Source organism: Crocodylus porosus, unplaced genomic scaffold, assembly GCF_001723895.1.
Source record: "Crocodylus porosus isolate Cpor-Errol unplaced genomic scaffold, CroPor_comp1, whole genome shotgun sequence".
Classification (NCBI taxonomy): Eukaryota; Metazoa; Chordata; order Crocodylia; family Crocodylidae; genus Crocodylus; species Crocodylus porosus.
The window spans coordinates 63468250-63480990 of NW_017728886.1; the positions used below are offsets into that span (position 1 = coordinate 63468250).

Consider the following 12741-nt stretch of genomic DNA (forward strand, 5'->3'; position numbering starts at 1 on the left):
CTTGTAGATTTTTACTTTCACTATCTTACTTTGGTCACTTTACTGTGGATACAGTAATTAGTATCTGCAGTAATCTAGTTAACTTCCTTATGTTAACTATATAAATACCTTGAATTTAACAAATACTGAGAAGTTCTTTAAGATATAACTAAACCTGGACTGTCAGACTTTGGCATAGCTGGGTGCAGCCTCCCAGGATTCCCTCCACCACAGCTACACCCCTCCCTTCCCTCCACCATTGTGCAGGTTGTACTGGGGGTGTATGGGCTTTCCCTCCCTCTCTCTCTCCTTCCTTCTGCTCCCCCCTTCCCCTCCCCCAAAGCCCATTACAGAAACAGACATACATACACTTCCTGGCATAAATGTTGAAACAACAAACAAATTCTCCGTCTTAAAAAACATCTATAACAGTGGTTTTCAAAATTTTTAGACTCGAGGCATCCCTGGACAGACTCAATGCAGCCATCAGAAAAAGGCAGCACTTAGTTTTTACTCTTTTTTGATAATACAAAGAAAAAGGAAGTTTTTTTGTTGTTGCAAAGAACTCAGAAAGATCACAACTGTGGTTTTCTATTTGAAATCTCTGGGTTTATCTTGTGAATCATGTTTGTAAACCTAACAGTGCTAATATTGTTTGGCTTGAAATCTCAAGGCACCCCACAGTGCTGTGGCACCCTGGTTGAGATCCACTGATCTATAGTGTGGATCCACTGTAATTACTGAATGTTGCTAAAGAGAGGTACCATTAATGATGAACACTATTAAATATAAAGTGTCTTCAGCTTTTTCATAGCAGATCAGGAATAAAAAGCTTGTAGTGATTCTCAGTGAATGGTCTTGGGCTTGCATACAATATTTTGGTTACTAGCACCTTCTGTTATAGTACAACTATCTTTAAAATGTTAATTAAGAATTGTATGTTAAATAATTCTCTGATAATTGCTTTAACTTGTTTATTAGACAACATTTGCCTGAATGGAGAGCCAGTCAGCACAAATATTTCATGTGTACCTTTGACATGCTTGAGAAAATCGTATTTTTTCTCATTTAGTTCTGTACATTTTTTACTTTCTAATGGATTTTTCGGCTATAATCAGGAAACAGGACAATTCAGCTTTTTAAAATTGCATACAGGTTACTTGGAATGGGAGAATAAGTTGTATAAAATTAATAATCCATTTGCTGTGACTCTGACACCAGGGGAAATGCTTACACTCAAGCTTTGAGAGTGCCAGAGTGTAGGTGACTTGTGGCTGGGGTTGTTGTCACTTTCCTGTTTTCCTTCGTTTCTTAAACATGAATCTGGTAAACTGCAATAGCCTGCAAATGATGGAAGTCTTCAGTGAGGTTGCTCAACTTGGGGGTGGAAGCAGGGAGAGTGCCTGGATCCTGGTATTTTGGTTGCTAGGAGCTGGGGAAGGCATGTTGATGAGCCGTGGTTGAGTAGGGAGTGAGGACACAGCTGGTTGTTAGAAAGACAGCTTTTATTAAATAAGCAATGCAAGGTGCTCATTAATAAAAAGTGCCAACAAGAGTGGTTAGAGATCAGAAAGGAGCAGTAGAGTTCTGGCTACATACCAGACTGGCCAGTTGCAGCAGTATATGGAGAGGGGGGAGGGCTGTTGAGGAGCAATGCAGTGTGGGATGCCTGAATGACTGGCCAGACCCATGTTCTAGAAAGGTTGGTGTCCACACATAACATTGAGCCAGTTCACAGTGAAGCAGTTCAACATAATATTTGATTTTCCAGGTAGGTTTAAACCATTTTAACAGGCTTGCAGGTCTGTCAGCTTCAGGTTTAAACTTCATTTAAACCATTCTGTTATATATGTTCGTGCCCTCAACAAACAAAATTCTATACACATCCCAGAAGGGGGTATTTAGACAGATTGGTCAGAGTTTAAAAAACTTTTTCAAAAATACCAGTATCACAATTGCAATGATTCTGAGATTTATTAATATGTGTTTGAACAGTTTAATCTCATATTTTCTCTACAGATGATTCAGACCATAAAGATTCTTGTTGAAAATTCAGATAGCTTATATGAGAAAATCGTACAGTGTCAGAAGGCAGGTAAGTGCAAGCTCTTTTTCTGAATAAATTAAAATACAGGAAGGGATTTCTCTTATATTTTTATTTTTACAAAACCATGAATGGCGTTAATTTAATCCTTTTGTGCTCAAGTAGAATAAAATTTAGGCATGTACAACAGTGGTGAAAGTGTACCTTTTGGGTGCTTATCCAGTACTGAGTGAATTGTTTACACTTGGATTGATAGCATTGCAGCTGGACTTCGGAAATCATTAAAAATGTTAAGTTTATGCAGTTGGTTGATGATAAATTCTATTATGCCAAAGCAAAGATGGAGTGTAAAAATACTGATATATTTGAGAAAAATGTGCCATTTCTATACAAATGTGCAAGGCTATGTCAGCTATGTTGCCTAACATGTTGATGTAAGGGGAAGCTATAATGTACACAAGTGGCTAAAACATTGCTTAACTTTCTGTTTTGCAATCTGATGAATTATTATGAAAACACATACTTGTTAGAGATTTTTATATTAGAGAAACTTGTCAAATGTATTGTTAATAGTAATGCCTGTATTAGCAGTCCATGTCTCATTTTCAATTTGCAATTTTACTTTAATATCATCTATTTCCTTTGGGTTGACTGAAGCACAAATTGATCAAGTGAGATGCTACACAAGATAAATTAGTTTAGGTGGAGTTAGAACCAAACCTTTTTTAGCCCCTTGTCTTTGATCAACTAAATACTGTGAAGCCTGTCACATAAAAATGTCTTGACAATGCTGAGTGATTCAGGCAGTGGTTTTCAACCTTTTTAGACTCAAGGCATACTTCCACATCTTGTGTGAATTTAGTGGGACCCCATTTCAAAAGCTAATACATTACAGTGCCTATATCTCTTTGCAGAGGGGCCAGGCAGTGGAAGTTAAGGGAGTGCCAGGCAGGGAAGAACATGAGTTTAAACTTACCTCCTCATGCCATAACGCACCTTTCAGAGGCTCTCTGGGCTGTGGCACTCTGATTGAGAAACACTGGATTAGAGAATATAATCAGTGGCTTCCACTAAAAAATGAAATTTTAAGGAATTAAAAGTTGTATGTATATATCACTTAAACTACAGCTGTATTTTCTCATTCCATTATTTTTATCTTTTTTTTGACTGCCTGGGGTTCCATGAGATATTTTTAAGGGGGATTCAGGGTGTTGGAGTTTTAGCATGGTTAGGTGTGCAACATGATATACAGGATAAACCCAGAGATCTCAAATAATAATCTACAGAGGCAAAAAACATTTTGAACTGTTGTGCTTTTTTTAATTGTTTGCAAGAGCGGAATTGCTTTATCTTTCCATTGCCAAAATTGAATTAAAATAGAGTTGGAAATGAGATTCTGCTAAATTCAGAAAATTATGGTGGGGGATGCCTTCAGTCTAAAAAGGTCAAGAACCATTGCCTTACAGAAATGATAGTGTATGTAAGAGTGTTGTCATCTGGGAAGGTTAGACCAGGGGTTGGCAACATTTTTGGGCAGAGTGCCAAAAATATCAACAACCTTGACTTGTAAGATGTTAGCATGCCAGAAGCGGATAGCAGGGAAGCTGCAAGGGGCCTGATCCTTGTTGTGGCAGTGCAACCCTAGCCCCTTCCCAACTGTGCGCCCCAAGGCGCGTATACCAAGCAGAATGCTTCTGTGTGCCATGCTCTGGCAACTGTGCCAGGGGTTACATGGGTTAGACCAATGCATAGACATGTCAGGGATATGACTGACATAAATATGTTGTGCTGTTGAACTAAAATGATGCATCTGAAGTGACTTAAGTGGTAGAAGTACTGAATGAAGATAAGTATCCTTGACAATTAGACTAATCTACTATACTATACAGTAACAGCTATAGATGGAGCCAGCGGCAGGTCTGAGAAATATAGATATGGTGAATGTAACTATGAAGAACTGCTGGACTGAACTTTCACTGCTGAAACAGAAAATAAACAGAGAAAATCAAAACAGAGAAAATAAAATTGAAAAGGTTTTTTCAAGATTTTTTCCTAAAGTCAATACCTTAACAGGTACTTAAAAGGAAGAAAAACAAGCACATTATTTATGGATAGACAAGGTGAATGATTATTTGCATAATCATTTACATGAGCAGTGTTTTGGGGGGGGAGGGAGGAACACAAAAAGAAATGGGAAACTAGGCAATACTTGTGCCTTTGAGGCAAGGCACTGCGTTCGTTCATTGTTAGGAGGGAAATGCCTTGACAGCTGGAGGACAGGGAGAATTTCACATGGTTATAATAAGAATTTTCCTGAAGTTCTTATTGAGTTTTTGCTGCAGTAACAGCTGCCAAAGCCTTGAGGCAGCTGCAGTGTTTCTTTTCTTCTGAACCTTAGCCACCTCTGTAAGTTAAGATAGGAGAGAAATGTAGTACACTGTCCCACCTTAACCCTACATCCTTTGAAGATAGTACTGCTACCAGTAACAGTGTGGGCTTCTGGATTGATTCCAGGTCACAATGCAGCTGGATGCTTTACAAAAGCATCACTTTGCACATACTTATGGACCAACTACATTTTGGTTCAAACCAAATTGTTGGACATCTAGAGAAGAGGATAAATAAGTTTGGGAAGTAAGAGGCTCCATCCAAGATGACCCTTTGAAGAAGCATCTTGTTGGAAAGTATGGCGAATTACTTACTAAATTTGAGCGTATGAAATAGGGGAAATGAAATGAAACCACAGCCCCTCCTTGGTCAGGTAGTGCAAAATCCTAGAGTTCAGTCAGGTTTCTTGCTGAGGCATATGAAAATATTTCCTATTTCAAACAAAATAGCTGAGGAAACAATACTGGCATTTGTCTGAAGAATATACTACAGTCTTTATTTAAAAGAAAATCTGCTTTGCACGTATCTTGTCAGCACCGTGGCATTCTGCACAAGTAGGACTTTGTTAACCTTCAGATAAATTCCTTTTCCCTGATAATATGCTTTGCTTAACAAAACATACCAGGATTAATTTTGGACTTTGTCCTTATATACCAACAAAGCAGAAGATTTTTGCTTCTTAACTGCGCTGAAAGGTGCTATTTTCATACCACTCTGTGTAATTGTTATATTTGCTACAAAGAATTAGTCTGTAAAACTGAACAGGAGTGCAGGTTGTCCAAGAGGTAGCCTGTGTATTATGTGGTTTATATAATTTACAGTTCTGAGAATTCCTTACCTTGGTACCATAAGACCAACATGTTTAACAGCAATATGTAAAATAAATAAAAATGAGGCGTCCTAACTCCTAATTCAGGGATTCAAAAAGAAGAATCTCTTTTAACTACAGGGGAAAAAATTGTGCTGATAGAAAAAAAAGGTGAACATTTTTAAAAAGAAGCATAGCACTATGCTGTTGGTATTTTGAAGGAAAAAACCTGTATTATTATATTACTTGACTAACACTTTCTATAAACTTAAGATTCATTGTTGGGGAATAGAGGTGGATGCACGGTCCATAAAGATTTTAAAATCATATTAAATTTCATCCCATTTGTATAATTATCTACCAGTATTAGTTTTCAGATATTATTGGATGGGCCGAGAGCTTTATAAAAAAAGAAACCTTCCTACTGTACTTAAAAAACATAGAAAAAATGTAAAACTTGCATGGCGGCAGATGAGCACACCAGAATCCCTAAGTTTCAACTTTTTGCGATGGGCATTTCTAGGAACGTACAGGTGGAAGGGAGACCCTGGGTCTGGGAGCCCAGTCACTACTCTTGCAGGAAACCATGTTTCAATCCCTTTCATCAAACTGATGAAGTTCTGTTGTAGGGATACTTACTCCCTGACTCCAAATGGAAGTGCTTTGATAGTAAGAAGCCTAAATTATAGCTTACATTTATTTATAGCCAATTTAATATCCATTTATTTTGATCATCCACTTCCATCAGCATTATTCTTTAGCTTTAGTAGGTCTGTTCCCTGTCTGATGTTTATCTCCCTCCCAGTATCTTTATGCAAAGCAATCATAATCCCCCTCAGTTTTCATGTTCCTAAGATTAAATAGGCCTGTTCTTCTAGTTTTCTGCTGTGAAACAGATTCTGTCCTCCTGATCACCCTTGTCACTGCTCTCTGTGCCTGTTCCAATCTGAATTTCGTATCTTGAATGTGGGGGACTAGAACTGTATGCTGTATATCAGATGAGGTCTTAACAAGACCCTTATACAAGTGCATAACTTCTCATTTTTACTATTAAATTTTATCCCATGCCTATTATTTTAATCCTCCATGTCATTCTCTTCTTGTAAGAGGTTTCAATCCCCTTTTGCATTATGAAGTCTTCCAGCTTTGCATCATTAGTGAAATTTCTTTAGCCTTAACCTGTTTTTTTGTGCTGAGGTCATTAATGACATTATTAAATAGCTTAGGTCCTAGGACAGCTGCACAGAGAAAGTCACTTGGTAACCTTCCTCCATCACATTCAACATAAAATACTATAAATTTTTCTTTATCCAGTTTCTTTCCAACTTTGTAATTCTTTTGATAATGGAAACCTCCAATTTAACGAAATTTCCCTTATGGTGCTAGAACAGATGCTTTCCTGAAGTTGAAATAGATTAAATTACTCCATTTCCATTCTCTAGAAAGAAGTCATCCTTGGAAAAATGATAGCATAATTTAAAGTTGGTAAATACATACTGTATTTTATCCCATTTTCTATTTCTTTTAATGTATTCTTAATTATTCTTTCCTTCAAGATTTTTTGTAAAACTGTGCATAAAGTCATGATAGCATGCCTGTAAATGACCGATCACTTCTCTCTCCTGTCTTAAAACAATATGCACTGCGTTTGGTATTCTTCAGTCATACAATGCAACCCCCCAACTTGAGTGTTTTATTAAAGTTCTTGTTGCGGGACTTGCAGTATCATCTTTTGGGAATTTCAGAATTCTGGGATAGGGATGATGCCCCCTACCCCCCCCAGTCCTGACCCCTGTGAACACAGTGAATTCTGAGATCTGCTCTTCCATCAGTTGTGGTAATTCACATTGCCCATCCCACCTTTGTCCCAGTGGTCAACATTGCCGTCATTGGAATTGGTGGCCAAGAATTAATTTAGTTTTGGGGACATGCCTAGATTACCTTTAGTTTTTACCTCATCCTTGATATACTGCAGCCTCACATCTTCCTTTCTTCTTTTTATTGGTACTGCTGAAGAACTTCTGCTGTTTATTTTAAACTCAGTTTAATTTTTCACAAGTGTCACGTTACCCATGTTTCCCGATCTCAAATCAGCTTTCTTTGCTGATCAGTCTTTTTTCCCCATTCCTTGTAGACTCTTTGGTTATTATCAGCATCCTGCTCCTGATCTTTTATAATGTCCTTAGTACTAGAAAATTGCAAGTAGTATAGCAACTTTAGATAGTTCTTCTTGAATCAAATGCTGGAAGTGTATAATAGATTCTCAGTGTGGTCTGAATCGAACCTTTGTTAACATCCTTCCCCCAAACTAATTTTGAACCTGTTTATTTTATCGATGGTATCCAAACTACAGTTACCTTTATTTCACTCTCTCCTAAACAGCACATACCTTCAATACCCGTTTCAGTTTTTCAGTCCTGATTTCTACTCTACCCTGTTATTACTGTAATATCCTGTTTCATATCGTGTACTGGAAGCTCTAGTTCCTCTGTTTTGTTGTACCAGGCACTCAGGCAAACATTTCAGTGAATTTATTACTGATCATACCTCTTAGCCTAGTTGTATCACCCACTAACTACTCTTTTAATCAATATTAATACTTTCCTCACAATGTCCTTTAACCCTCTGATTCTTTTGTGTCCATTATTGTATCCTGATTTACCCAGTTTTTCTTTTCCCATGTTCTAAAATCAGGCGTGGAGATTGAGTCTCTCTCAGCTGACTTCCCCTTATTTCTTTAGTTCAAAGCTCTTGTGATGCCCCAGCCCCAGACGGCCAGTGCTGTTAAGGTGAGTCTTTTTCCTGTGAATATTGCTCATTCTTCAAACATCCCCAAACTTTCTTTGTATCACAATTCTTCAGCTACCTGTTGATCTTCATGATCTTGTCATGTGTTTGCCACCCAGAAGAATTCCACTGAAGGTCATCTGAGGCTTCACTTTTTTGAATACCTTTCCTAGTCTGGTGTAATCTTACATGAAATATTTCAAAGGGAATCTTAAAGCTTCATTTGTTATGATGCAAAGACTGATCAGAGGGTTCTTTCCAATTCCAGTTAGGAACTTTTTAAAGCCTCTTTTGACATTTTTTTTCCTCAGGAAAATATAGAAATAAAACTCCAGCGCTGGAGTGGTACACAGGAATTGCAGGCTTTTATATTTTTACCACTTTCCTAAAATGTAGACAATCATCCTAATACTCAGATGTAAAGGAATGTTTAACACTTCCACACCTGAGAAGTGAACTTCATAGGGACAGTCATGGCACTAAATTATAATATGTCATGTGTTGTTTCCTGGAGGGACTTGTACAGAGCCATATTTCAGGCCTCCCCGGAAATCTCTTTTGTATCCCCATACTGTTTAGTTTTAGCCTTAGAATGTGTTTTTACTTCCTGATTTTCTTATTATTTCAGTTCCCAACTTTACCATTTTAATTTTTTCCCCTTGTAATATTTTCACTTCCATTTTTAATTTTCATTTGCTTCATACTGTTATTCAGTCCCACTCAAATCCTCTTCAATACCCCTAATTCTATGACTTCCTCTGGTCTCCTTGTCCTTATCCTTTGGTATCTTGTTTCTCCTGGGCTTAACAATTTGCAGTCAATATTTTGGTGTTGCTTTTTGCTGTTTACGTCCATCTCAGGCTGAGGTTCCAGGGTGCCTTCCATTCACTTTAGCTTCTCAAGGAATTTAAGGCTTTCTTTTTTCTCCTTTATAATGTACTGCTGTTCTTGATGTGTGAAGAAACATTTAAAAGGAAAACCCTATCTGTTTGTTTGCTTCTCTGGGAGATGCTATAATTTCACTCAGTTCCTTCCTTTTCTTTAATGTAGCTTGTGAAAATTCTTGAAACACTTGTATTTTATGGCCTCCCAGAGTAGCATCACAAGTGTCTTTAACTTCCTTGAGAATCTGTTCTTTTCAGCTTCATGTTCACATGTTACATCTTTGCTCTTGGCCAGCCACCCAGCCTTCTGTGTTCTAATTTTTTTTGGTGGCAAGACTATCAGTTCTTCTCCACAAGGATTCTCTACTCATACATTGGTCTTGTCCTGATGCTGTTGTAAATAACTGTTCCTCTCTCTCCCATTCTTTCTTCCATTTGCAGACCACTGTTTTAGTTCCTTTACAAACTTCAGTATATCTTCATTCCTCTTTTTCTTGTGGGACTTGACTACCTATTTCTTTTTTCACACACCCATCTTCCTGCTTTCTCTTACTCTGCATCTTTCTCTGTGAAGGAGTATATGTCCCATACAGCGGCTCCTCAGAAAGGATTAGTGAAGAACCCGATTACCTGTCAGATGTGACCAAGCAGCCAATTAGAAACTGCAGCCCAGACAATGAGGATACAAGGCTATACCGGTTGAGAGATGCAGTGGAAGAGGGAACATGGGTAGAAAAAATCCTAGGACAGGAAGGTAGGAAGCAGTCCAGGGAAATGACAAGGAGTGGTTAGGGGTGGTACTCTGCTGATCAAATCAGGGTTTTTGAATTAGAACCTAGAGAAGGTAGTTTTCATCTCCCTGTGGGAAGGGATGCATTGTCCTTAGAGGGTGAGCCATAGAATTGGCTTTCACAAGTTTACCTTGGAGTGTGTTTTTTAATTAGGCTTGAAAAGCCAATCAATTGATTGCCTATTATTTGACTGCAGTCAAAAATGTTAAATATTCCGTGAAGCCCAAACTGTCCTTGTGTAGGTGGCAGCCTACCTCTTCTGTTGCATCATAGTATCATTTATTAGCAAGGGCAGGAGTGAGGGGTCAACTCTGCAGGAGTCAAGACATGGACATGCATCATTTAGGAGCAGGTACCCCCTTGCCCTCTGTGAACAAGAGTAAGGGGTCCTTGCCCTTCAGTCCTGCAGGCATCAGGAGAGACACACAAATACATACATACACACATATCTCTATCCATGCTCTGCTTCTTTCTTGAGTTCTTCCAACCTCCTTTCCCTTCTCCCCCATAAAGGCACGTGGGGCTGCAGGAGTTAGTCTGTGCTGAGGGAAGAACCAAAATGAGCAGCACAGAAAGACTTCTTCTGTTGACCATCTATTGCAGCTCCAGACATCTCCAGTGCATCTGGCAGGGTGCCTACGCAGAATAACTACTTTTCAGAAACTGACTTTTGTCTCGTATAGTTGCTATGTATGCTTTATTTCTGCTTATTTTCATTTATTTATTTTTATGTTCTAACCATTTGGGCTGACCCTGGGGTTTGTCAAGAAAAGCCAACTAAAAGAGCGTTGACTATTCTCCATGCACTATTGTCGTTCTTTGTGTGAAGGGGGACTTCTGAGTTTATTAGTAGCTGTCTGCCAAATTTATGTTGTCCAAGTAGTCTTCTCTCTCCTTTCAGTCCTTATGTCTTCAGATACATATTTCTATCTACATGCCCAAGTCCTTGAATTCTTTTTTCCATAAGTTTCATCAAGTGACACTTCAAGCATAAAAAGCTTCTGTCAGGTACCTGTCATTCCACTGCTTCTATATCTGGTCATCTTCTTCCTCCCTCCTCTTTAGGGCATGTCCAATGCTGCCATAGGAGCCATTATTACGGTCTCTTCCTTGTCCCTGCCATCAACAGAAAAAGAAAAAAAAATCAAAGTTTTTCTGTGAAGTCCCCTCTTTGCTGCCGAGTTTACTGGGCTACCGTGATTGCTCTCTACTTGCCTTCTTAAAGCATTTCATCTAGGTCAGTACTAACCCCCTCATTTCAATCTATCAGTTAACTCTGGCTAAGACCAAAGGCAGGAAGTCTCAGCTGCAAAACTTCCTTCCTGCTCATAAGACACAGGCCCCAAATAAACTCTGCAAACCAGTCACCAGGCAAAAGATAAATTCACTGTAAGAAGCCAGAATGAGAAAAGAGGAAATCTAAGTCTCAGGCAAACTCCCCTGTTTACTATTATGTTTTCTAGCAACACTGAGCTCTATGCTCCCCTAAGGACTAGCGGCTTGGCTTTTCAGGATTTCTGCTGTGTTCAAGCTTGTTCCTTTCTTTAAGCTCCTGAATTCACAAAATATGAGAAACTAGTTAAACAAACATGGATTTTCTATTGCCAGTGCTCAGACTATATAATTAGTATACTTGTTTACTCTATATAAGTGACTTTTCTGTAGATTACTGGTCTTTTGCTATTTGGTCATTGCGCACTTTGTTCTAATTTTTTCCTATCCTCTCAGGTCAGTTTTCTGAGAAGTTAAACATTGAAAATTAAGTTTTGTATAATAGCAGTTAAGATTTCCTGATGGGATGCAAGAACATAAATGTGTTAGAGGGATCTCTCTTGTCAAGAATCACAGTATTCAGAAAAGCTTTTGTGATTGATCTTGTATTTCTTGTACAGAATAAATATTTTTTGCTTTACACCCCTATTACTTTTGGAAGGTGCAACATGCATTCTCTGAAGATGTAATCCTGTGACCCTGTGGGATTTTCATTGTTTTATCAATTTTAATTATATTTTTCAAGCAAAATTAATACAGGTTTCCTTCACTATGCTGTACCTCCATTCATTTAAAAAGGTGCAGAACTCCAACTCACATAAAGGGAACCCACTTTACAATGTAATAAATAGGGTGATGTCCCAAGACCTTGACTGTACTGATCCCCAGACTCATTTCTACCATTTTTACAAGACAATTTTGGTACTCACCCACAGCAGACAGTACACACAAGCACAGGGTGGTGGTGAATGTTACCATAATGGACATGGCAGCTACAGAAACGCATGCCACAGGCAATGAGTGAGGAGCACAGATCCACACAGGAGATTATATTTTGGTGCATGTTACTCCCACAATGCACCGCACAAAGCATCTGACTGCAGGCTTCCACCACACCGATTGCATAACAGGTTTTGGTATAAAAAGGGTCATTGCGTAAGAGCAAATTCACACATACAGAACACACGTAAAGCGGGGGGAACTTATAAAATTAATGCGTAGCATTTCCCCTTAACTATCAGTCACAGTACATAACTTTTGTACTTTCCAACTATTTGTCTATAAAGGTGTTTGAATTTCCGAGGGTGTGAGACTGTAGAACCAGAAGCTCCTATTGTCTTGATCCACAATGAGGTAGCTAGAATAAGCTATAGAATCTGTGTCCAGATGAGCCCACCTGTGCCTCCTGCAGCATCGCAAACCCCTTTGAGATGCTGCAAGAAGCACATGCAGGAAAGGAAAACATTCCCCTGCTGCAAGTTTGCAGCACAGGACCAACATTAGATCCCTGGATATCCAGGGGTCCCAAAAAAAAAAAATATATATATATATATCGAGCTGAAAAATGTGGGATAGGTAATAGTCTCGGACCGTGCCATGAGGCAACCAGAGGCTGGGTCCTCCACAGAGATGCTCTGGCTGCCAGAGCATCTCTGTGGTTGGGCCTTGCCCTGGTGCTGAAGCACGCTGCCTGTCTGTGGCAGAGTAGGCAGCATGCCAGCAGCAGGGCTGTAGTGCTGGTAAGTAAGGTGTTGGGGGGGCTGGAGGAAGGAGAGGGGCTATGGGAGG

General features: G+C 39.0%; 1 protein-coding gene across 2 annotated transcripts in view; it reads left to right on the forward strand.

The window, feature by feature from the left end:
- The window catches only part of PLCL2 (phospholipase C like 2), a 183728-nt gene that overhangs the window by 130054 nt on the left and 40933 nt on the right, over window positions 1-12741 (forward strand). For both annotated transcript variants that reach the window (XM_019535697.1, XM_019535705.1), the window contains exon 4: window positions 1999-2074. In XM_019535697.1, the coding sequence (XP_019391242.1) occupies window positions 1999-2074 (76 nt within the window). The remainder of the gene's footprint in view (window positions 1-1998; window positions 2075-12741) is intronic.